This window comes from Anas platyrhynchos, chromosome 5 (genome assembly GCF_047663525.1).
Source record: "Anas platyrhynchos isolate ZD024472 breed Pekin duck chromosome 5, IASCAAS_PekinDuck_T2T, whole genome shotgun sequence".
In the NCBI taxonomy this organism is placed as follows: domain Eukaryota; kingdom Metazoa; phylum Chordata; class Aves; order Anseriformes; family Anatidae; genus Anas; species Anas platyrhynchos.
In genome coordinates this window covers 2,806,231-2,830,357 of record NC_092591.1, presented here as the reverse complement: position 1 = coordinate 2,830,357, position 24,127 = coordinate 2,806,231, and the positions used below count along the sequence as shown (strand labels likewise).

Genomic DNA, 24,127 nt, shown 5'->3' with positions numbered 1-24,127 from the left:
AACGTGTCCCTGATTTTCTAATGAGCCTGAATTCTGTCCCAGCTTGTTCGTGTATTTGTGTGGGAATACGTGCTGCCTGGTGCTTTGTCTTGCTCACTTTAGAATAGCTGCATGGAGAGTTGGATTTAATTCTTACACGAATCTTTGCCTTTGGTTCCAGCTTAAAACAATAGAAACTCTGTTGGGCAATACATCGAAGGTGGGGGAAGTGATTGTCCTCGGGATGATAACTCAGCTCAAGGAGGTAGGTTGCTGTTCACTGCGGAATATCTGGGTCAGCAGCCATTCAGCGTTGTAATATATTAGAAAATGGGAAGGCTTAAATGTCTTACTGCTTTATCCCGCTGTGTAAGTCAGTGGTACAAGATTCATTCCCCAAAAAGAGGCTTATATTTTCTGAGCGTGCTCCTTATTGAAAAGCTGGAGCCTCAAATCCCTCTGTGTGGGTTTGCCATTGCATTGGCCTGTAATTATAGGGGAAGGACGCCCTAGCAATCAAAACTGTAGGCTATCTAAGGGGAGCTGCTATGATACCCTTACTGTGAACTACATTGTTTTTAGTTCTGCCTATGCTCTAAGCTTAAGATATTAAACACTTTGCTAACCCACTTCTAAATATTGGCTTGTAGGTGCTTCTGCTTGGAGCATTTATATGTTTGGATATTCTTTGCTTCATTAATGAATCCTCTTTTTTAGGGAAAGTATTTCCTAGAAGATCCTACAGGAGTCGTCCAGCTAGACCTTAGTAAAGCAATATCCTTTATCTGTGATGTAAGAGTTGAATAAATTTCCCGTCAATCTGGAGAATTTCAATTAGAATAACAAACCAATATTGACTGTTAAAAATTATGTATAGAGAGTTGCAGCTCTGTTGCTCTCTTTCTTTTGCAAATTACATGGTTGCTGCAGCTCAGTGCCCTTTTGAAGACTTTTAGGACAAGGTTAGTATTCCTCCTAGTGGAAGGTTTCTGTTCTGCTTATGGGCTTACCTGTTCAGCTACCAGGTGATCACCAGGCTCTGCAGGCAGCCCCTGAACTCCCTGTAGGGTCCAAATGTATTAACACCAGCTGGAAAGCAAACTTTGGCTAATGAGCTAGCCTATGAGTCCTGATCTAAGAAAAATATGTTTCTTAACATCCCTGCACCAGTTCCACAGCGGTTTATATACTGAGTCATGCTTTGTTTTGGCAGAAGGTAAAGTAGACTTGTTTTTTTTTATTATTTTTTAAACTTGGAATAAATTATTCTGCATGTGGTTGTTGCTGCAGTTAGATATTTGCTAGATCTGGCTGAAAAGATAAGTCTCGTGATGGTGAGGCTTGACCATGAGCTAAGTTTATGACTGAGGATTTTGGCCCTAAGCCTTTCCTGCTATCCTATGGGCTCTGGAGGCAGAGCTCTGTGAAATTCTGTGGTTTTCAGTCACATCAGTGGGATGAGAGCATCTGTAGCAGTGCTGAGGATCGGCCCTAGTTAACATGGCTACAACATGCTTGGAAAAGATATGACTAGATTAGGAAGACGGACTAAAATAACCGAGCAGTGAGTTAACAATATGGAAATGCTGCTTGCTGTTGGCAAAGCCTCAGTCCTTCAGAGGCTTCTCACAAAGCCAGTGTAAGTGCTTGCAGTTCTGCAGCCTGAAACATGTTTCAGGGCAACGGTGGATGTTGCCATTTGTAGGATATTACTCTGTGAGATGCACATAACCCCAATTTATTTTCTGTTAATGCATTTCTGCTTACAGTTTATAAACTAAGTAGAGGGCAATAGCAAGTGGGGACAATAAGCACCCTGTTACTTCTGCTCTTTTAAGATCAGACAGCTCTCAAGAAAGCGTGCAGTTTCATGTAGTTCAGGGGCCAGGCCACTAAAAAATGATTCCTGTTTCCCTGCATTCTTATTCTTACTCATTTGGGTTGAGCAGGTCATTTGTGTGGCTGGGCAACAAATCCATTCAGAGAAATGACGGGGTAAAAAGGAGTTGGCTTCTTGCTCAGCCTGTTTTTTCAGCCGGGTAGTTCCCTGCTCTGGTTCACCACTGCTGCACAGCGCAGGGACCGGTGCTGTCACAGGAGGGATTGACAGAGCCTGGGACAGGCTGTGCAGCACAGCTGCCAACCGTCTGACTCATGTCTAGGACATGATGTTGTTAGAAAAAACTAAAGGTTATTTTGTTGTTGAAAAATGTTTTAGGTTGGTATGAAGATGAGGTTTTCCACGTGAACGCTTTTGGATTTCCGCCTACTGAGCCGTCTGCTACCACTAGGTAGGAAGCTGACTTTGGGCAGCCTCACTCTGACTCTGTGTTGTGTTGTGGGTTGCCAAGTGAGCACGTTATTGTTGTATAACTTCTGTTATAAGTATGCTATGCCGTTGAGGTATGCTATTATTTCCCCTCCCCAAATGTTCCCAAATAAATAAGGAGGCGAGATCTACTTGGGCTGGTTCTAAAGCCTATCATGTGAGCAGGAAAACCCCTCCAAAGGCCATGGGATTCTTCATGTTAATAACAATTGAGATCTAAACCCTTCTCAATTGCAAAGGAGATAACTAATACACGCGAATAAGAAACTCCTTATTAATCAAGGAATGACTGTGGGAGAGAAGCCAGGATAAAGATTACCCTGAGATGATCTGTATAATATGGCAGGGCAGCACCCGTGCTTTAGATTTAGGTGACTGCCATTTCTCTTCCTTATTTTCTTTCTGAAAAACAAAATGATCATTGATACCATCTGAGCTACCTCTCACAATAATAATAATTAAAATGGCTGAAGTGAGCCATAATCAAAACTAGTAATGACTTGGGAAGAAAACAGAAGTAACTTGAGTATTTTAACATTGTAGAGCCTTCTATGGAAATATAAACTTCTTTGGAGGGCCTTCCTCAGCTTCAGTAAAGGCCTCTGCAAAACTAAAGCAGCTGGAGGATGAAAACGAAGATGCCATGTTTGTATTTCTGTCCGATGTATGGCTGGACCAAGCAGAAGTACTAGAAAAGCTGCATATGATGTTTTCAGGTAGGTGGTGGCTGCTTTGATTCAGTGCCTGGTTTTAGAGCGTTTTTACCATTTCCCTTAGAGCTGAGAAGCATTGCTGGGTGTGAAGCCCATGCAGGGGAAGCTGGACAGCCTGTTACTGACAGCAGGCCTGCTCTGGGTAGGAGCTGCCAAGTGTTAGGCCAGCTTTACTGTCAAACTGTGATCTAAAGGTGCTCTTTCTGTGAAACAGTGGACTTGGTACCTTTGGTCAAAAGTATTCTTTTAAAGATAAAAGTTGAGCAACGATTTTCAAAGTCGAGTAACAATTTTCTGTTACTACCATATCGTGTGTTTGTTTGTTTTTTTTTTTTCATTCATTCCCTTTTAAACCCAAGCCTAAAGCCAGTGAAGTCTCCCTGCAATTTTAGTGATAGCTGTTTGCATTTCATGGTTACTATTCTGTTTCTTTTGGATCTTTTTCTAACAGATTTAAAAATTGGATTGTATTGTATTTTTGCAAGCTGTCACTCCCTTTTCATAAATCACTCAGGACCAATATTGTTTTGGGCTGTAGCCATTTTATGTGCTGTGACAGGAATGTTCATGACAACTCTTCTAGCCTTAGTTCAAGGAAAACATTTTCCTTCATCAGAGATCAGCACTCTCCCTTGAACACTTTCTGGTTTTTACCAAGGAGAAAATATCAGTTAGTCTCAAAATATGAACTGTTTCTTGCACGCATCATTACATCGGTAATGATGACAACATTTGGATAGCGAGCATCTGTGAGATCTGTGAATTGCTTCTTTGTAATCCAGAACACTTGTGGAACAGCTTGTCCTGTCTGCCTTAGGTAGAATGGAAATGTGAGAGGCTGTCTGCTTTAAAAAACAAGCAATGTAAAATGAAGGGTGGCATGCTGCTAGTCACTTAAAGAAAATTGGACACGTTACCACAATATCTAGTGAGAAGGTAGGAAGTTAACTTTGAAGTTAGGAAATCAGTTCTGTATCTGGATGAAATTTGGCAAAATCCTTGAACCAAACTGAACCTGACCTAAGGCTTCAGATGCTGAAGTAACAAAGGGACTTTGGTCAGTTTAATAAATCAAACTGGCAAAGATGTGTGTATTGCATTTACTATTTTCAGAATTTTTTTTGGTAATAGACAAGTAGTGAGCTTCATAATTACGAACTAAAAATAATAGCTGAGAGGAATAGCAAGGAAAAAATCCTGATGAGCCATTTCTCTGGTATAAGGAATTCTGTTGTATTTATCTGCTGGGTTGTAAAGCAGCGAGGGAAAGGCAAGTCTGGTTCTGAAGGCGAGGGAGCTGGAGTGTAACCTGGAACATGAGGCAAATGCCTGAGTAGACGTTTTATTTTTGTTACAGAGTTTGCAAAAGGCTTTTTTTTTTATTTTTTTTTTCAGTCATAGAATCATAGCCTTTGCTATAAAGCCTGTGTTTCTGTGTGATTCGTGATACGGTGAGAATTCATTAGATTCTTAAAACGCTCAGGCAATTGCAGTCACTGTTGCTTCATAATGCTAAAGAGGGAATTAAATATTAGCAGAGCCCTTGAATTGGAATGGTGCATGGAGGTTAATGGTAATCCATTGCTACTTACTTACATGCTATTTTTCTCTTGAAGGAAAGAGTGTGTTCTTGAATTGTATTATTTATTGCAGTTGTACTTTGCGTAATTATATGGCTGGGTCAGCAGTTAGTTGGCTACGCACAACCAATGTTGTTGGAACTGGGTCTGTAAATAATGAAAGCCTGTATTGAGAAAATAGTTTGGGGTATTAATAGCAGCAGAGCTTCAAATATTGCTTTGGTTTCTGCCTTTCATGAAATGCTCTGCAGGCTGACTGATGAAAGGTAGTGGAGGGGATGGATGTTAGACTCACAGATGCTCTGTTTTCTCAGGTTATTCCTCTGCACCTCCAACCTGCTTTTTCTTTTGTGGAAATTTTTCATCTGCACCATATGGAAAAAATCAAATTCAGTCTCTGAAAGGTAAGGAATTCTTTGCAGTCAGACATGTGCATTAAATGAAAATTATGATGGCAAAACAATTCAGGAGAGCGGAAAAGAATCACATATTTTCTAAGTGACACATCTTTGGTGCACGGAAGTGTGCAGGTGATTCATAGACTGTGTGTTTGTTGCCTAACCAGGTGCTGTATCATAGATGTTTTTCTTCTGACTCTAGGTTCGTTGAAGGCTCTTGCAGATATAATTTGTGAATATCCCAGCATTCATAAAAGGTACCCAGCAAAGTGCTACGAAAAAGGGAAATGTGCTTATTTTGTGAAGAGCTTTGCTTTAATTACTTTAAGAAACTGACAGATAACCTGTTCTCCAGTTACTGTGAGCCTGCTGTGATCAGGTAACAGGCCTGTAAGGTTGTTCTGGGAGCAGCGTAAAGCTCTGATTCTATGTAGAATAGCTTGGTCGTGGAATCTGCTGTTGAATGAGCAAAGGTGAAACTGCCTCTCTCTGGAACATTTTCCACATCATTAAGCAAGGCCCACGGTTCCTGAAAAGCACTGCGTGGGCAAGCCTCTTTTTCCTCTGGAATTCCCTTGAAATTAGCAGGGTTCTGCCCATGCAGTGCTGTTTTATAAACTGATGTTTAGGTTTCAGTGCTGCTACCAACAGCATCTGCTTTTCTGCTTTCCTATTCTTGCCTACACAGTTCTCCATGGCTGCTAGTTTGAGAGCTAACTGAAACACAGGCCTGGAAAGAGATTATTTTTTTTTATCCCTTCTTGTGTGCCTGCTCAGTGGAAGCTGAATTCCAGGCCTGGGAGAAATAAATCAATGGGGGGAACTGTCAAGTCTGTCCCAGAATAGGTTATTTGCATGTATCTGTGAAGTAGTGCACGTATAGAAGCATGTAACCAATGTTTAGATACACGTGGGGTTATTTTATGTAAAAGCGCTATGCTGATCTTTTTGCAGTAGTCGATTTGTGTTTATTCCTGGCCCTGAAGATCCTGGTCCTGGTTCTATTTTACCACGGTCAGTTTGCTTGTTTTTCAGTTTTTGAAACTTTGAATTGAATAGTTAAGGACGGTCAGAATCTTGGCTGATACACCTGTTGCTGTTTATTTTAGACCTCCTCTGGCTGAAAATATTACTGAGGAATTCAGGCAGCTAGTGCCATTTTCAGTTTTCACCACAAATCCTTGCAGGTAACAGTCTAACTTGGTGCTGTTTTATTTATTTGTTTATTTATTTATTTATACTGAATGACTAGTTCATGTGCAGATGTAATGGCCTTAACATTTTTAAATTACAAGAATTCCTTACTTACATTAATTGTAACTAGTTTTAAATACAATAATGAATAAATAAATTACTTCTAAAACCATCCTGAACAAGACGGTTTCGACGTACTGCCAAAAGTTTAATGACAGAGTGTAATGACCTGCTCAAAAGCATCATGTTTTTTTTCTGAATCTGGAGGTGTAATGAAGGGAAGATGGGAAGGTATTATTTTAACTGAAATGTACTTTTTTGTTTTGCTGTATCAGCGGAAGATTGACTTCATAACACAACTTTCCATCTTTTGGTGTTTCGTCATAATTTAATTTCGTTAATGTTTTCCATTTAGGATTCAATATTGTACCCAAGAAATAATTATCTTTCGTGAAGATTTGGTAAACAAGATGTGCAGAAACTGTGTCCGCTTCCCTAACAGCAACATGGATATTCCCAACCATGTGAGTGAGTTTTGTTCAACACTTTCTGCTAAGAGCTTGACTCCTTTTTTTGATCAGCAGATTTGCATTTAGTGTACTCTGATCTGCATACCCCTGATATTTTGAAAGAGTAACTAAGTTTGCTAAAAGCATTGTGAAGAGGGATCTATACACTTATTATTAGTAATTTCATTTACATCTTGACAGCAAAATAACCGAAACCAGGATACTGACTGATGACACTGAGTCATTCTGGCTGTCCCTTTGCAGGTGCCCTTGAACTCAGAACTTCCTTGCAGCTGACTGTTGGTGTCTATGCACCAGCCACAAACGTTGTACCACAAAACATTGATTCCTAAATGCAAAGCTTAATACAAATTACCTTTTTAAGATTTGATCAATTAACCAGTGACATTTGCAGGAAAGCAGCATGTCACTTTTTCCGAAAGGTCACCTGCTTCCCCTGCCTTTTTACTTGAAGTCTTAATCCTCCTTTTGATACATCGACACAGCGCTCTGAGTTATGATTCTAGTTAATGAATGCACAGCAGGAGTTGATGGGACTTACTGATATAATTGAATGAGAATGATCCAGACAATACTGGCTCATTGCAGTGATGGATGGAGTTTGCTTCTATTTATTTTACTTTTTTTTTTCTTGTTTGACTTCGAAACTTCCTGTTAATTCTTCCTTCTCTCCATCAGAACAGTGCTCAGATTCTTTGTGAGCACAAAAAATCCCACCATGGACACTGATGCACCTGTTTTTTGTGTGCATTTTTGCATATGTGTGTGTACACTGTACACCTTCACTTCCCTGCACTCATACAGGGCTTTCTTCTGCTTGGAAGAGGAGCCATGAAGGAAACATCAATTTATGTATAACAATTTCTGCAAATAGGAGTATTGGCTTACATTTGCATCCTTTGTTTTTTCTCTGCGTTTTCTGCCTGTCATTAATATCTTAATTATGTCATCAGTGGATGAGTGGGAAATTGTGTTACTAACATGAGATTGAATTAGCAGTGTCTTTAGGCCTCGTAAACTACTACTGGAATAGCTGGGCCTCTGCTTTGTACGTCATTTTCTTTTAACAGCAGCCCCTCTTACCTAGTTGCTGTAGTGATTTTAGGCCTTTGGGGAAAACAGATCCTAGCTGCAGCTACATGGTTGAGGAAACATAATAAAAGCTTTCAAGGGGCTTGAGTGGAGGGTTTCAGGAACCCAAATGCCCTGGCCAAATTCTGCCAGATGAAAATGGGAACTACAAAGGAGGCAGCTAGTCAGGTATTGTCTAGAGCAGGGCAACTACCGTAAGAATGGTCAAGGGAAAAGACACTATTTGGGAATCAAATGCACAAGTTCAGAGTAAAGACTGTTTAAGTGTGGGTCTTCTGGTTAACTAGAATTGCAAGGAAACTCTGGAGGAATTAAAAAATTGTATCCCAAAATTATGGCAGTGCTGGTATTTCTTGGGCTGGAGAAACAAGTAAGCAGATTTTGCATTTTTTGTTTTGTTTTGTTTTGTTTTGGAGAGTCTGATTGATGTAATAGTTTTGAGATCTTGATCTTGAGATCTTTCGAGCTAGCTGCTGTAGTGGAGTCACTGCTTTACTATAGAAATCATAATATTGAGAGGGAGTGAGATGCATAAAAAACATTTCCGTGTTAAAAACCTCTTTATTAACAGAGCATTAGCATCTGCAGAAATACATTTGAGTTGTAGAAAATGGTTCAAACTATCTATCTGTGCTTGTCTTGCAGTTTGTAAAGACTATATTATCACAAGGACACCTGACACCGCTTCCGCTGTACGTTAGCCCCGTGTACTGGGCCTACGACTACTCCCTAAGGGTGTATCCTCTGCCAGACATGCTTGTCATTGCGGATAAATACGACCCATTCACTGTCACCAACACGGACTGTCTTTGTATAAATCCTGTAAGACTTCCTTATGCTTTACCAAAATAAGAATGTACTGGACCTGTATAAACAACCTTTAATTTACTGAATGGATGAATTTAAATACCATGAAACTGACTGGTCAACTGCCAGAGGGGATGCAGTTACGTTTAAGAGTGTCTCTTACCATCCGTACAGTGGTATACTTACACAAGTGTGGTGTATTTTTCTTTACAGGGTTCATTTCCAAGAAGTGGGTTTTCATTCAAAGTATTCTACCCCTCCAACAAGACGGTTGAAGACAGGTAAATATATTCAGTTTCTCATTTAACAGAAAGCATCTCTTTATTTGCTGACTTTCCAATTATCAGGAAGAATACAGAAAATCAACTGTAAAAACAGTGAATGTTCTAGCAGTTAACGTAGACTTGTGCTTTGTACTTGGTGTAAGAATGCCTAGAACTAAAATAAGAAATTCAGAAATTACAGTCAAGTAACAGTGATGAGAAGCATGATCCAAAATAGAAAGATGGATTGTACTACATCATTTTTAATAACTGAGACCCAGTTGGGAAACAGATTTAATCTGTTTCTGGAGATGATGCTTATTGCATAGGTTAATTGCACTTAGGAACAATCTTTGGTTCATTTTATGATCATAATCAAACTCAGAAGCCACTTCTCATGCTTTGATTTCATGTATTTTACATCTGTGCTTATTCATTCCAATTGTGATCTTGCAACAACTGGAAAAAAGGCCAACTTCAACACCAAAAAAGTATCAAAGGGCTTACAGCAGCGAGGAAAATGTGCATGTTTGAAATAACCCAACAGGAACTTGAAATTTGCCTTGTCTGTCTCTGATTCAATTTCACATCTTGTTGCAGAAGCTTTTTCTCAAATAGAATCGTATAATTCTCCACGTAAGGGAATTGCTAAGATAGACCTCATATAGCCTTCATTTGAATATAGAAAATATCATGAGATGCTTCAAGTCTTTAAATAGTTTAAAACATTATGAAATTTTTCACAGATCAAGAAATAGAGTAATATGTCAGTTATGGTGAATTTTTTAACTAAATATTGTTTTTGTTTGGTATTTTCAGCAAGCTTCAGGGGCTGTGATTTCCTACAAGATTGCAAAAAGGGATGGAGTCTTTGTAAAGTCGACTGTAGCACTCGTTTTAGATGGACTGATTTTATAATGTATTACAGACTGTTCTTAATGAGTGTCAAAGCCAAAAATGGCTTATTTTGTACGTCAATAAATTTTTACAGGAAAATATTCTGGTGTTGGCATAGATAAAATGTAGAGTCACAATGAAGATCGCCACAACATAATAAATGAAGGCAACTGGAGGAAGCAACACATGTATAGCAGATAGAAAATAGGCGTATTTTAAAAAGGAAGTTGAAGATAAGGAGAACTTTGTTTTTTGCCATGCTCTTCTTAACTGATAGCTAGTTATTTGCAGCAAATACAGGAAATACAGGCTGGGATTTTTCTTTGGACAGGAAAGGTCTAAGGAAAAGTTGTGAGGCACTGATTACTGCTGGCAATATAATTAGCGAATAACATAGGCAGCTATGGTGAGGAGGGGTGTACGGGGAACAAGGACACGGTCCTTCGACATTTCTGGGGAGGCTGGTGGGTGCTTTTTGGAAATCCCACCACAGGAACAACCAGAAAGGCAGAGAACTGAGGGCCAGGCAGTGCTTATATCTCTCTATATATGTAGATATAGGTAAGATATATTACATATATCCACACGGTTTGCCTTACAACGGAGAGCTGCCGCCTTTTCCACCCCGGCCGGCCGGGGCACTGAGGAAAACCACGAGGGGAACGCACGGAGCCACCAACCACCATGGCTCCCTCACAGCAACCCGCCGCGGGGCCCGGCCGCCATCTTGTTTGCCATCACCATAGCAACGGGCGGGGGCCGCCATCTTGTTTGGCGTCTCCACGGCGACCCGAGCGGCCCCTGAGGCCATGGCGGCCGCGGGGCGCCCGGAGGAGCTGGAGCTCAGCGCCGAGGAAGCGGAGCGGCTGCGGGAAGCCTTCCGCGACCCTCGTTTCCGCGAACTGTTCGCCGAGTACGCGGCCGAGCTGGCCGACCCCGAGCAGCGGCGGCTGTACGAGGAGGAGGTGACGGCGCTGGAGCGGGAGCGCGGCGTGGAGGTGCGCTTCATCCACCCGACCCCCGGCTACGTGCTGCGCACCAGCCAGGCCGGCTCCCGCCGCTGTTACCTCAACATCTGCAGCAACCCGCACATCGACCGCCCTCAGGCTCGCCGGGAGCCCGGCGGCCACCGCTGGGCTTTGCCCTACAGCCTGGCACCGGGACGCGAGGAGCTAATGAGGGGCGGCCACCGCCGCTGCCTGGTTTACGACGTGGTTTTCCATCCCTCAGCCCTCCGCCTGGCCTCCCGCAGCTCCCGCTTTCGCCGCCTGCTCAGCGACACGGCCATGGAGGCGGTGGAGCGCGGCTTCGCCCTCCGCCTCGACCGCACCAACGCCGCCGTCCTCCGCGGGGCCACCTACAAGGGCGTCCCTCAGGCTCCCGTCATCCGCACCCCGCTGCCCGGCGGCCCCACGCCGCCCCCCTCCGCCCCCGCCAGCCCTTTGCCACCTTTCCCCGTCCCCCCTGTCCCTGCTGTCCCCCCCGTCCCCTCAGTCCCCGTCCCCGCTCCTCCTGATCCTCCTCCCCCCCCCGGCCCCACCACTCCTCGCTGGAGCCTCCTGCAGCGCTCCTACGTGGAGCTGCAGGACTACCGCTGCTGCCGGGACTCCGTGCCCAGCCCGGTGCCCCGGGAGCTGGTGGTGACGGTGGAGCTGCCTCTGCTCCGCTCCGCCGCCGAGGCCGTGCTCCAGGTCCTGCCCCGGGAGCTGCGCCTCGACTCTCAGCGACCCGCCTACCGCCTCCGCCTCCGCCTGCCCTACGCCGTGGACGAGAGCCGAGGCCGGGCCGCCTTCCACAAGGCCGAGAGGAGGCTGCTCGTCACCCTGCCCGTCGTGCACGACCCCCCTCCCGCTCCCCAGCAGCCGCAGGGGGACGACGGGGGGCGGCTGGAGGAGCCCGGCCTCGGTGGGGAGCCGGTGGCTGAGGGGGGAGGCAGCGAGGCTGCTCCTCCTCCTTCTCCTCCTTCCTCTCCTCCTCCTTCTCCTCCTTCTTCCCCTACTCCTTCCCCCTGCAGCACGTGGAGCAGCACCGGGGACTCCCCCACTCCCCCCAAAGATCCCCCCCGCTCCGGAGCTGCTTCCCCCGAGCCCAGCGGCCTCCCTGAGGGCTCCCTCCCCAGCCCAGCCCCGCTGGAGGCTGAGCCCAACCCCGCTGTCATGGCCCCGAGCCTGCCCCGTGCCCTGTGCCCTCCCTTCCGCTGCCGCCAGGACGAGGCCTCCCTCACCCTGCTGCTGCCCGTGCCCTGCATCCAGCCCCAAAGCTTGCAGGGGGATGTGGGCACCAACCACTACAGCCTCCGCTTCTCCAGTGCTACCAATGCCTACTCCCTCTTCCTGAGGTTTCCCCCAGCAAACAGGCTGGCAGCCCCCGAGACCAGCGTGAGCGTGAGCCCCCACAACGCTGCCATCGGGCTGGCCAAAGCCCCCGGGAGCGACGGGCCCTGGGAGAAGTTCAGCTTCGGCCTCGACGCCTCCGCTCTGCAGGTAACAGCCCTCTGGGCAGGTTGCTCAGCCCGCTCCCAGCCACGTCACAGCCTTGCTCTCCAGCGTGCAGCTCCTGTTTTTGGAGCTGTTTATAAATGATATCTCTGGGAGCTGTTAGGTTATCTTCCCTCTGAGAGCTGTGACCAGGCGTCAGTGCAACGACACGGTTAGCAACGGTCATGTCCTGGAGCTGATAACTGTGTCCTTGGAGCTTGAAATGGCTTCTGCCTCCTGAGCTGGTGTTTTTTTCCAAGGGAAACACTGATAATGAGTAAAAACAGCCTGTGCTGTGTCCTTAGCTTTAGTCTTTAAGGCCGTGTAAGCGACCATCTGGTTCATGCCCACCTGTGTGGATGAAGAGAGGAGGTGTTTATAACACATCAGAGGTGCATACATGCATACAATTTCTTGAAATGCAGGTGTGTGCGTGTACCTGTCTGCCTTTCGGGGCAGAATTTCTATTTACACAGCAGGAACACCTGCTGGTTCAACCAGGGTGATGCTGCAACCAGCAGCCGTGAACAGGCAGCTGCTGATTGCCATTTTGCTGGCCTAGTTCTTCATCCCCTCTCCTCACAAATCCCAATATGATTCTGGTTTAGGTGTCTTATTGTTTTATGGGTTGTTAGGCAGAGGATGCTCCCTGTGATGGGGGGAGTGTGCCGTGTCTGCTGCATCTGGCTGACGGTGCTAACAGAGCTGGCAGTCTCCCCAAAAAGATGCTCACGTTGTGGCACTCCTGCCGTGAAGAAGCACTGACACAAGTTTTGTGGAGAGCTGCGTTATTCTGGAAGCTCAGTGCTTCAAAGAATGTATGATGCACAGGGATTAAGGCTGCGTAATTCTTATGCAACTTTTTGGCCCAGTGATTGTCAGTTGATCTTTGTTTTAGAACAACAAAACCCGTGCAGTTTGGTTCACAAACCGTGGCAGTGCGAGTCCACAAAACTAGCAGACAAAGTATATCCAGTGGGATGATGGCTTGGGGTGTCTTAATTGCTCTGTCCCTACAATTAGAAAATACTGCATGATTCTGGAGGAGATATAATTGTCCAGCTAGCATACCTACAGCTGAATCTTCATATTTTATTTCCCACTTGGTAGGCTGCACACCTTTTCTGTGAGCTTCCTCTGAAGGAGCTCATCGGTTCGGGTGCGTATCAAAGATGATGGATTTATCGAGAGCCACCCACACGGAACTGTTTGCAGTGCGTGGCCTTGACTTTTACCAAGGCAGGAGCTTGCAAGTCCGTGCAGGTGGGACCACAAAGCATTTGGCACTAACGTTAATCGTTGTGACCAGGTGCTGGGTGCTGACACAATGTCAAATTGCATCAGGCAAGTCATCTGCAGACTGCTGGCCCTGTATAGGTGTAGAAGGGAGGGATGGGCACTACAGGCATTTTACCTGCTTTTTCACGTTGTCGGGATTTCCATCTCTTTCATCATGTGCCATGGTGCACGTCAGTCTGCCTGCTCATTGTTTTATGGCAAACAGGCCTGGCCTAAATGCAATCTGCCACCAGAGCATCTCACAGCCTGCTTAGTTTTTCAGGGAGTTTTGCAGAACCAGGAAGGTGGTGAGCTTACAGAGGCTTGGACACGCTGCTGTGATACTCTCTTTTGTTAGCATTTGTCATTTTAAATGGTTGTAGCAAAGATCTACTTATTTTAGTGAAAAAGCAGCTTTCTGCGACTGTGAAGTTATTGCTGAAAACTCAGTTTGGGAACAGGAGATTCCACTTGAAGTGTGTCTTTAGCACAGTGGTTGATTGGCATGTTTGCACGCTTTGATCTCAGTCTAATTGTTACGCTGCTTGGTGTGTGTATTCATTATTATGACTGGGGGAACATTGTTCTATTGAAAGGTGTTATAAGGCTAGCCAGTAATGGGATTTTAGGCAATATTACCTCTTTGTGACAAAAAAAAAATAATCTTTCAGTGGCCTGAATTTATTATATATTGCCAAATGTTTTGGATGGAGTAGGAGGAGGAGGAGACTTGGAATTAGTCATAGGCCTCCCAGCCATTCATTCATGCAGCAGAGTAAAAAAGATTGATTGCTTCTGGGGTGCAGGCCTTTTGGATACAAGCCTGCAAATGGAAGCAGTTGAAATAATCTGAAGTCATTTGTTCTGTTTGCTTTTCTTTTTTTTTTTTTTTTTTTTAACCGTGCTGTTTCCCAGAAGTGCCTGTGCCAGCACAGATAGCCGCATTCACTCAGCGTGAAGTGAGAAAAATTAATATTTAATTAGAGCTGCTATTATTTGCCGTCTTCTGTCCATTAACAATTTGCTTGTGGTCGTTTCTCTTCTACTTACGTTGACTTCTCCAATTTGTCTGCCGTAATCGCTGGTGTTTTTTTCCTTTGAATCTATTCCTATAAATCAGAGCTACGTTCTCTGCGTTGAGGTCTGTGAGGAGTTGCATCAGTCACAGAAGAGAGCATTTCTGGAACATGCCCAGCTGCAGCGCCCTGTTTAATCGCTTTAGGCAGCTTTTGGTAGCCTAGGTGAGCAGGAATTTTGTCCTTTACCTCCCAGTTGTGCTGCTTCCCGCCTCTTTGTAGTCGCTTCCCCACAGCAGTGTGGCCAGAGGATAGCTCCCGAAGAGACCAGTGATTTTTTCGGGTAGGAAATGCCTGTTCTGCTGTCTCCTGGGAAGCTGCTTCGTATTGGAGACCAAGGATTTCTGTTTTCCAGGCTGCTAGGAACAGGCTTTTTGCTGGTTGTGGCAGAAACCTGCCACAGGGGCTGCTGCAAACCCCGTGTGGCTGCCCCGTGTCTCCCGTTAACGTGCCAAATGACCAGGAGAACGTGTTAGGGTAATTGTTCTCTGCATGAGCAGGATGCATCTCTTCGGAGCCCTGTCCCTGGACTCTGATGTTGTTCAGCCTCTGTTGCTTGCTTTTATTGCCCGTGTGCCTCTGCCAGATCAACGTGAGTGATAACGGGGCCGCTAATTGCACGGCCCTGCCTTGCGTGATCATCAGGGTCCTGTTATCACACTGCCCTCTTTTCTCCTCAGAAATTGGACTGATACAGATAATGGTAGGAGAATGAGTCGGGCTTGTGCTTAGGACAACGTTCTTGAAACGCAATTTCAAGGACTGGCTTTCCTTTTGTGAAGTCAGATGCGTTTGAATCCCTGTGCTGAAAGGCGATATATTTAGAGCGCAGTTTCCATAGATGCTGAGCAGCCTGGATCCTCACCCCAGCTAAAGCAAGTGCTTATTTTCAGCAAATCTTTACAGTGCAGCAGCCCTCCACCCCCCAGACCTTAAGTATGTTGTTGCCAGCCTGCCTTCCTTTGGTAGCTGTTAATGTCCTCTGGCTTTTACCACTTCCCCGTACAACGCACGGCGCTCTGCCGACTCCACGCCGTAACTTCTTAGTCAGCGCTTGCAGCCTTTGCTGCTTTTTCTTTCTGAGTAGTTTTGCCCCTTGGCCAGGCCGTGCTGTCTCTTCACGCTCGTCACGGTGAGCAGAAATCCTATGAAGGTAGAAATTTCATAACTTTGGACTTTTTCTTTGGACTTTTTCCGCACCTTTTGCTTCCGCTTGTTTAAATCCTGGGAGCTCAGGCCAAGGAAACTCCTGCATCAGAGAATTCCCCTTCATTTTAAGAAACAGAGCCTAAGGAATATGTTGTGAAAAAGAATGGCTGAGAGTTAAATAACCATTAATAAAACCTGTGAGCCTGCCAGGCAAGGTTTCTGAGAACAGTGTGTCCCAGAACGTCCTGGTTTATGGCGGAGCTGGAGTTGGGAAATGGCTGAAATTGTGCCTTCGAGAAACATCATCTTTGTTTGGTCCCCTGGGGCTAAACGCTTCATCCTGAACAGGAATAAAAGCCAGTTTCTGGTGGGTGCATCGGAGCTACTGAGGCTTGGAGTCTGCGTTCTTGGCACGTGGAACATGTTTGGTAGATAATTAATTGCGCATGACCCCAAAAGAGTCATGTGTGCCCGTTTTCACGTGAACCCAAACCAACGAACCTCTTGTAATAAAAGCCCACATAACGTGATGGAGAATATTAAGATTGAAGTCATGGTGAGGTGACTGCTGAGGAAGCCCCCTGCAGGGCTCCAGAGAACAGGGGGGAGCCTTGTTTCCTCTGCTTTGCTGCGGACTGAGATTTATTTATTTTTAACGGGTACGGAATGAGAAACGTTATCCAAAACATTCCCAATTAGCTCATGGTTTGAGCTAAGCACGAGCAGTGCTGTTTGTGGGGATTACTGAACACGGATACCCAAAAGGGAGCTGTGCAGCGATACAGAAGCCGTGTTTGACTTCTGTGGGCTTGCTGATGTCTTCGTGAAGGTTTTAGGTGGGCATGTTACCGAACATAAAACATCCTCTGATTTTTCTGCTTGGCACGGCCACCAGAGCCCGGTGAAGGAGATCCTTTCCAAGCTCTTGTTGCTTTTCCCTTTAGAAAGGAGCTGGTAAGTACTGTAGAAGTGCTGTAACCCCCAGGTAAGCGTGCTGCACGCCCAGTGCCACGTGTCTAACCCCTGGACTCGGGTCTCCTGCTTTGACAGCAGCAATGCTGTGGGGCAGCTCCTCCACGGCAAACACCTGCTGGGACCCTGTGCAAGAAAAAACACCAGAAGAGGATTTTTTTGAGCTGTCTTTGTAACAGAGGGACCCAAGTCCGAACTCTTTCTAACTAATCCCTCTTGTTAGCTCATTAGACATGGGAGAAAAGGTGAGGTGCAGCCTCCAGAGCTCGCTGCTGGCAGCGTGGGCTGGGGGTGCCCCCGTGGGTTCCCCCCTGGACCCGTGCTGGGGCCCTCCTCGAGCCCGGTGGTCCCGGGGTTGGGGCTCTTGTGGAGGAACCGTCTTGGTTCCAGAGGCAACCGAGCGTGCAGCCTACAGAGTCGTGCTGGGAGGCATAAGATACCTCTCCATTTTAAGCCCCTGACCTTCAGGAAGAAATCTGTACTGGAGAGCAGCGCGGATGCTGCCCTGAAGGGCACTTGGAGATCCTGACAGAGATGCTGAACCCCAGCTGGCTGCGAGATCAGGTGCGCTCCTGCTCACTCTGCTTTTGCCCTCGTTTCCAAGCCGTTTTGAGCTGTTCCGTGCTTCCTTTCAGTTCTTCAATCCGTGCTACAGTTTTCAGTTCCTGAACTCCCGTGAGGAGTTAATATCCTTCGGTTAGGGGTCACTTCTTAGAAGGTGATGCTAGAAACTGAGACTGTTCTGCCTAATCTGACAGAAGTTTATTTTTGGTTCATTTAATTGTGTGCTCAGCGTTTCAGGACTCTTGGCAAGTTTTTTGGGAGGCCAGAGGAGGTTGGAAAAGGAGAACAGAACAGGCTTATTTGATTTTTTTTTTTTCCAGTGTAACCTCTCTAACTTAAAACTCATAGTTAGTTTTCTTCTGCTATAAAACAATCTAATTTCTGAATAGCCTTTAATTGGTAGGTGCATTATGGGAATGATGTCCTTACACAGAACAGTTGTGTCAGGAAGGGTTATTAACCTATTGATTAAGCTCATGAAAGCATCTTTTGAGCTGCTGCACACAGCAGAAGACTGTGTGTTTGGGGAAAGCCTTGTGTGATTCGGGGAAAGCCATGTGTCATAAATATCATAAAGCAAACTGAAACCAAATCATTATTTCACAGGGTCATTGCAATCAGCTGCGGAGGCCTGTCCTCTGCTGCTCCTGCAAGCCAGAGCAAACAGGCTTTAAATAAGTCCCCGAATCACTTTTTGCCAAACTCTGTGCTTCGATAACATCTGCAGTGATAATAAATGCCTCGGCGTATGCTGGCTGTGAATGCAAAGTTGGAGTTCGAGTTGCTGGTTGTCTGAACACACTAACGACAGTCATTGGTAACAAATGGCACTGCTTGCGTGTACAGCACACGGCGCTTTGGTTGATGACAGGCCACTGGTGGCAAAATTTTAAATGCTTCCTTGAAATGTGAGCGTGCGGCTCGGGGAATACATCGCCGAGCTGGGACTGAACCTGCAGAAACGGGCTCGTGGTCATTAAAGGGGTGCAGGCATCAGCTCAGGCAGCTCCCTCCTGTCCTTGTCTAGAGTAACAATCAGCAGGCCTTCCGTTCTGTGGTGTTAACTGGTTTTCTTCACAGGAAACACTGCTATTTTGCTTTGAATCAGAAGAAATAAATGGTGAGTCGTGTGGCCCAGGGGCGACGCCGTGCCTGGCGCTCACTCTGCTGTTGGCACTCCTGGCCCTGGCTGCTGAAGTGGCTCCAGCTGCAGCTTCCCGACCCTCACGGCCACTCAGAGGGGTCCTTTCGGGTCTGCTCGCATCTCCTGCCCTTTCCCCAGTGCCCCCGTTTTCTGGGGGCACTGGGGAAAACAGCATTTCATGCTGTTTCTGCCCCCTGTGCTGTACTGGGCTGTACTGGGCAGCGGCCCCACAACTCCCACGAGGGACCGGCCGGTGGAAGTCAGCTCAGGCAACGCGACCTGAGGACGTGGTTTGGTGTGTTCAGATGTAGCAGAACTGTTGTCATTTAAAGCATCTCCTCCTCTCTGCATTCCTGCACCTGGGATTTGGTTCTGTTGCTGCGTGGCTTACAGACATCAGCAGGATCGGTACCGCCGCTGGTAGGAGCACAAATGCACAGTAAGAATCCTTTTATAAAAGGCTGATGCTCTCGCTAGACAAAACAAATACAGGTTCAGAGGGAGAAGAAAAAAAACAACCAAACAAACACATTTTCCCCATTTTGTACAGAAAAACAAAGGCAAACAGACTTGTGCGCAGTCACAGCAGTCTGGGGAGAAGCAGAGGATCGCAGCCGTGGTGCTGCACTCCTCCATCCTTTACCCTGCCACCTTCTGAACTGTGCAGAGTGCTGCTGTGACCCTAACACACCAGCGGGGTCCTGCTCTGGCAGGCGAGAAAGGAAGGAACTGGAGGGAATAAATACTTCAGGCTCCATACATAGCAACGTGAGATGCATCTCTGTGACGGGAGGGTTTTCCGTCAGGGAACGGGGCCGTAGTTCAGCCTGCTCACAGGCTGCCTGCACCCGCTGCTGGATGTTTGCCTGGGCTGAATCTTTCTGGATAGAAAATGTATTTTATTTTCTTTTGAAAACCAGCACTAGATACGTTACGACTTCCCATATTGCGATTTCTAATTTAAATAGCGAAAAAAATAGGAAGCTGTTTTATTTTTCCCATGCAGATTTTTTTTCTAAAGATGACAGTTAGGTTTGGTACCGCAGGAACTGTGCAGCATCTGACTGTGCATAAGGCTGCATCCGTAGGGGGCCAAAAATGTGCAGAATTGCCTTTTTGCTTCTCAGCCTGCAAGATGGCAGCGATAATTGAATTAAACCTGAGTTGGGTTGACAAGAGGGTAGAACTGGAAGGAGAAATTTAAAAATACGGCTTAAAATAGATGGCTTGCAACTTTTTTCCTACTTTTTCCAATGAAACAATTGTTAAATGGGAAAGGTAATTCTCAGAGCATAAGAATAGTCCCAAGTCAGAGGAATTTTACTGTGCTGAAGTCCGTCCGTACCCACAGCCTAGAGCAGATGTTTTCAGAAGAATATAAGGACAGGGCGAGCGCTGTCATTCTTATGAAACGCTCCTCCAGGATATATTTTAGGACCATTAATTACCTGTAACTGATTTAAATCTTAAAACCTGTAGCGACATGTTTCACCCTGCTTGTGTACGGCACATTAAGGGCCTCAAACCGTGCCCCAGACTGTCTGTAATTGTGCTGCCTCTCTGCTTTCCCCTACCAGTGTTTACTCTTGCCTAAGTGGAGATCTGAGAAACCTTCTCAGATGGATGTGAAACAGATATTGTCATGCATGTTTCATAGCTTTTGCTTTAGAAGGTCTGATCTTGAAGCCTGAGGAACGTCTGAAGTGTTTACATTTTCCTAAAGGAAGGCACTGAAACAAATCCATAAATGCTTGAGGCCTTCCTGGCGTTAAGGTGGGTGAGGACAGCAGAACAGCGCTGGTGCAAATCGTTCCTCAAAGGGAACCTAGATCTATATATTAATCATGTATCAAAGAGAGAAAATAAAAGTTTTTTATCTCTGTGTATAACGAGGATCCGTACTTGTAATCAAAAGGAGCTAAGCACTGCTGTCCAAATTCGTTTCACCTCATCACTTCTCAGTGTCCAACGTTGGGTCTATCTAGAAGTGAGCGAGCTGTGAAAACCGCTTTGTGAATCAGGGTCCTTGCCTTGCTTTGAGAGGGTTTCTAGCTCCAGTGGCACTCAAGTGTAGTACAACAAGAACATAACCTCTTCTTTCTTTTCTTTAGGAGAGATTGTTTGTCAGCGAAGAAAATGTTGATGGGTTCCTAGACACTGTTCTGTGCCCTTCTGTTTGCGCAGAGGCAGAACTGGAAAGTCAACCATTAATTGAAGTGCTTGATGTTTCAGAGGACAGAAGTCAAATCAGGCTGAAGGTAAGGATCGCTGGCAGTCGTATGTATCACTGATGGATGTGTGTCCTTCAGCCAGATAATATCAGCTCTGACTGGAGCAGCTTTGTTCCTGTTTTGTCTTGATATAGCAGGGAAAACCAGAGAGTACGGTGCATCTGTAAGTATAAATGCCAGTTTGTAGATACGAGTTCATGCTTCTGCCATTTAATGTGACCGAGGGATCAAAATGTCCAGTATTTCACTGGAAAGAGGGAAAGCCATGACAAAATCTTTGAAAACAGTGCTTTCTCCTGGCAGGAATATACAGTGGCATCCACACACTAAATCTCTCACTGGTATTGAAAGGAAAAAATGACCAAGTGGTTAGTTAGTGTCCTTCATGCAAAGGGACAGTAAGTTCTTCCAGGTCAGAGCTGATGACAACGTGCTGCAAACAAATTGTGGCAGATGTCTTTAGAACAGAACCAGAATTTTCTTAAAATGGAACTAAATGAATGAATACCCCGTGTCCTTCATGCATACAAAAATTTGGGTCCAGGTACCAGAGCCCGTGGTTGAAGCACGCCACCTTTTGCACAGACACCTTTAGGGTAGAGCTTGGTGACTAGAGCCGAGCGTACCTGCAGGAACCTGTGGTCATGGAATCATAGAGCAGAAAGGTTTGGGTTGGAAGGGACCTTAAAGATCCTCTAATTCCACCCCCCTGCCATGGGCAGGGGCAGGAAGGAGAGGCCAAGAAGCTGCCTGCACAGCAGGAGACAGAAGGAGACATTAAGATGGACAGAGGGTGCTCATTTGCTGCCAGTGTTTCAACGTCTCTGCCTTATCACAAAGATAGAGAAAACCTTGAGGATTTTGTCTGTGAAGAATGGGGTCTCATTATCTCTGTGCAGTCCAAGTGTTTGAATACTTGGTGGTTTCCTGTTGTGGAGATAGTTAAACACGCGACTATTCATCTTAAACTCTGGTCTCAAAATCACAGCTTGTAATGTTTAAGGCATCATTCAGGCTGCCCTTCTTCCTCAGTCACCTCTCTGTGTAAGGGATACAGGGGGGGTCTGTTTCTGAGGTCTGTCCCAGGATTGAAGTGACCTCCCTCTGCAAGGTAGGAAACTGAAAGGTGAAGCTTAAAGAACTTGCCAAAAATCATTTGGAAAATTTGCACCAGTATTAGAAAATGCTGCCTCCAGCAGTACTTGGCGGACTTAACTTTTGGAGTTAGTGTGGACTGCATAAAAATTCAAAATTGGGATTGTTGGAGGGCTAAGGTGGATGTTTTGTTACCTAAGGAGGGGAAAGTGAGATAGCTTAAATGATTCCTGCTTCCCTGTGGAAGAACCACGCAGCGCTGAGGGCTTTCTGGTACGTTCCTGCAGTGGCTTTGGGGTCCGGAGGGGCTGGGGAAGGGAGAGCAATGCAGGGCTGTGAATCCCTGAATTCAGCTGCTCCTGGGCACAGCCTGCCTGACCCCGGCTGCCCACTGCTGGGGCTGTACGGCGAACCTGCCACGTTTTGTTAGCTAGCGACTGCTCCAGCAGTGGAATTGGGTAACTGCTACCTAGGCAGCAGCAGGTCTCGCAGTGCGTGCTCTCCTGAGGCAAACAGGAACAATTCCTCGATTAACTCACTTAGCCCGACTGAGAGGGACAGCTCACGCACCAGATACTGCTGTTTCATACAACAAGATGGTAATTTCCTTACTTGTAAGGTTAACACATACTTCTTGCAATGAAGGTTTAGAGCCTTTGACCGATTTTTATCCCCTGAGTTCCAGAAAACAAGGGTCTGGGTGTGGTGAGTGGCCTTTTTCACCCCTGCCCCCGGTTCTTTGCTGGGATGGTGGCAGCTGCCCTGCAGCATTTCCTACTGCAGAGGAAACCTCTGGGAGGCGAGCAGCCTCCCTGCCACTCGTTCCCACGTGCATTTACAGGATCAGGAAACCCTCGGCACCGTACCGGCTGCTTTGTGGTGGCAGGCGTTGGAGGAACAAGTGTCCCGGCCTGTTGTTACAGCAGTTTTGTGTGCGTGGTTGGTTTCAAATTTAAAACAATTTATTTCCTCAACAGCCGCAGGAAGCAGCCTGTAGTGAACGTGGTGAAAAAGAACAAATAGTGAACAGCTCAGAAGGAGATCCCGCCAAAAAGACGAACGATGACCTCTTCCAAACCAAGACAGAGACAAACTGCCCTGCAGCTGACACAGTGGAAGAACGTGCTGCAGAAACCAACACAACTTCTACGTCTTCTATACCAGCTGAAACAATAGGAAAAGCAGATTGTAGTTCACACCATTGTTTGCAGCACGAACCCTCTGACACCAGTTCAGCAGTTCCTGGCAAATCTGGGAGCAACGAACCAGATTTAGACTCTGCTCTCACAGTCGGCGAAACGGCCGCATCCTCAGCATCTGCCACACAGGGGGGCCTTCTGCTGGGAGGGCAGGCGAAAATGGAACGGGAGGAAGCAGCTGCGGATGCAGAGCCAGCCCGCGGGACGCCGTGCAGCTCGGGCAGCAGAGCGGCCTCCCCGCTCCTCCGAGAGGTGAGCACGCAGGACGGGAGCGTGCAGATCATCAGGGATCACACCACACACTGCGCCGTCACGTTTCAGAATGCTTTGCTGTATGAACTGGACTAGTGTGATTGTTCCAGGATTTCCTTCTGTTGTTTGTTGCTTACTGGGACTTCCACGCGCTGCTTGAGTGCTCCAGGGCTGAAAGCAGAAAGCAGGCTCCTACTGAAACCGTTCTGCTTACACGTCAACTTAGAATACTTGAGCTGTTAATAATTTTTCAAGTTAGTAGGTCTGAGTTCTCTTTAATTATATGTATGAGCTGAAATAGTTTTACTGACAAGAATGATGCAGCTGAAGGTGAATCTAAGCTCCTGGAAGACAATGCATCCTCATTACTTATTTAACTTTCTTAATCTCTTACTAAATTACACAGGTTATTTGTACATATCCTCCTTCTAACGGCTCCCACAGGAACTGCTGTATTTAGTCCACCTAGAAATGAGCGGTATTCATCATTTTTTTTTCCAAACCCTTCATTTTGTGATAATCGGAGGATTAGACTGCCACTGATTTTTAGCAATCAAATGAAATTTCTAATTACATGAAGAAGTTCTAATTAGTCTCCTAGAAATAATCATCATTTATACTACGTGTTCCACCCTGGTGTATTACTTCAGTTATGCAGCATCCAAACATACCCCAGTCTGTCAGCGAACAAATTCGATTGTACAATAGAAACATCCTGTCTTGTTGCATCTGCTACTAAGTATTTACAATTTGTAAAATGGATTCATTTCATCCAGATTAGATTCACTTTTCAGCCCTCTGTCAGCTTCAGCTCGCTGTTTACTAGTTCGTGTCTCTGAAGTGTGATAACCAAAAAGAACAGATCTATAATAAACTTTCGGTTCCCTTTCTCACTCCTTCTGACATAA

At 45.9% G+C, this 24,127-nt stretch overlaps 2 protein-coding genes and 1 long non-coding RNA gene across 6 annotated transcripts in view; 2 read left to right on the top strand and 1 right to left on the bottom strand.

Moving 5' to 3' along the window:
• POLE2 (DNA polymerase epsilon 2, accessory subunit) overlaps nt 1-9,883 on the top strand; it is a 20,052-nt gene extending 10,169 nt beyond the window's left edge. For all 3 annotated transcript variants that reach the window (XM_027459545.3, XM_013097443.5, XM_038179861.2), the window contains 13 exons: nt 161-244; nt 697-753; nt 1,147-1,195; nt 2,198-2,270; nt 2,852-3,024; nt 4,916-5,005; nt 5,202-5,256; nt 5,954-6,013; nt 6,109-6,186; nt 6,609-6,717; nt 8,461-8,637; nt 8,836-8,903; nt 9,705-9,883. In XM_027459545.3, coding sequence (XP_027315346.3) covers nt 161-244; nt 697-753; nt 1,147-1,195; nt 2,198-2,270; nt 2,852-3,024; nt 4,916-5,005; nt 5,202-5,256; nt 5,954-6,013; nt 6,109-6,186; nt 6,609-6,717; nt 8,461-8,637; nt 8,836-8,903; nt 9,705-9,723 — 1,092 coding nt within the window. In that variant the 3' untranslated portion in view covers nt 9,724-9,883. The remainder of the gene's footprint in view (nt 1-160; nt 245-696; nt 754-1,146; nt 1,196-2,197; nt 2,271-2,851; nt 3,025-4,915; nt 5,006-5,201; nt 5,257-5,953; nt 6,014-6,108; nt 6,187-6,608; nt 6,718-8,460; nt 8,638-8,835; nt 8,904-9,704) is intronic.
• On the bottom strand, nt 8,918-11,495 carry LOC119717108 (uncharacterized). 2 transcript variants are annotated; one of them, XR_005266114.2, is made up of 3 exons: nt 11,357-11,495; nt 10,850-11,139; nt 8,918-10,732 (listed from the first exon to the last, which is right to left on the bottom strand). It is a non-coding gene; the product is annotated as an uncharacterized lncRNA (long non-coding RNA). The 2 variants fall into 2 exon arrangements; XR_011809389.1 differs by having other exon boundaries at nt 8,918-11,139.
• Nucleotides 10,592-24,127, top strand: DNAAF2 (dynein axonemal assembly factor 2). The gene is made up of 3 exons (XM_005017402.6): nt 10,592-12,265; nt 20,554-20,700; nt 22,746-24,127. The coding sequence occupies exons 1-3, from the start codon at nt 10,592-10,594 to the stop codon at nt 23,313-23,315; spliced, it is 2,391 nt and encodes a 796-aa protein (XP_005017459.4). The 3' UTR covers nt 23,316-24,127.

Bases quoted from the DNA above. Each gene is read 5' to 3' on its own strand.
- DNAAF2 (XM_005017402.6), top strand. From the start codon at position 10,592: ATGGCGGCCGCGGGGCGCCCGGAGGAGCTGGAGCTCAGCGCCGAGGAA. The intron at 12,266-20,553 runs GTAACAGCCCTC...TCTTTTCTTTAG, and splicing joins TCGACGCCTCCGCTCTGCAG to GAGAGATTGTTTGTCAGCGA. The intron at 20,701-22,745 runs GTAAGGATCGCT...TTTCCTCAACAG, and splicing joins GAAGTCAAATCAGGCTGAAG to CCGCAGGAAGCAGCCTGTAG.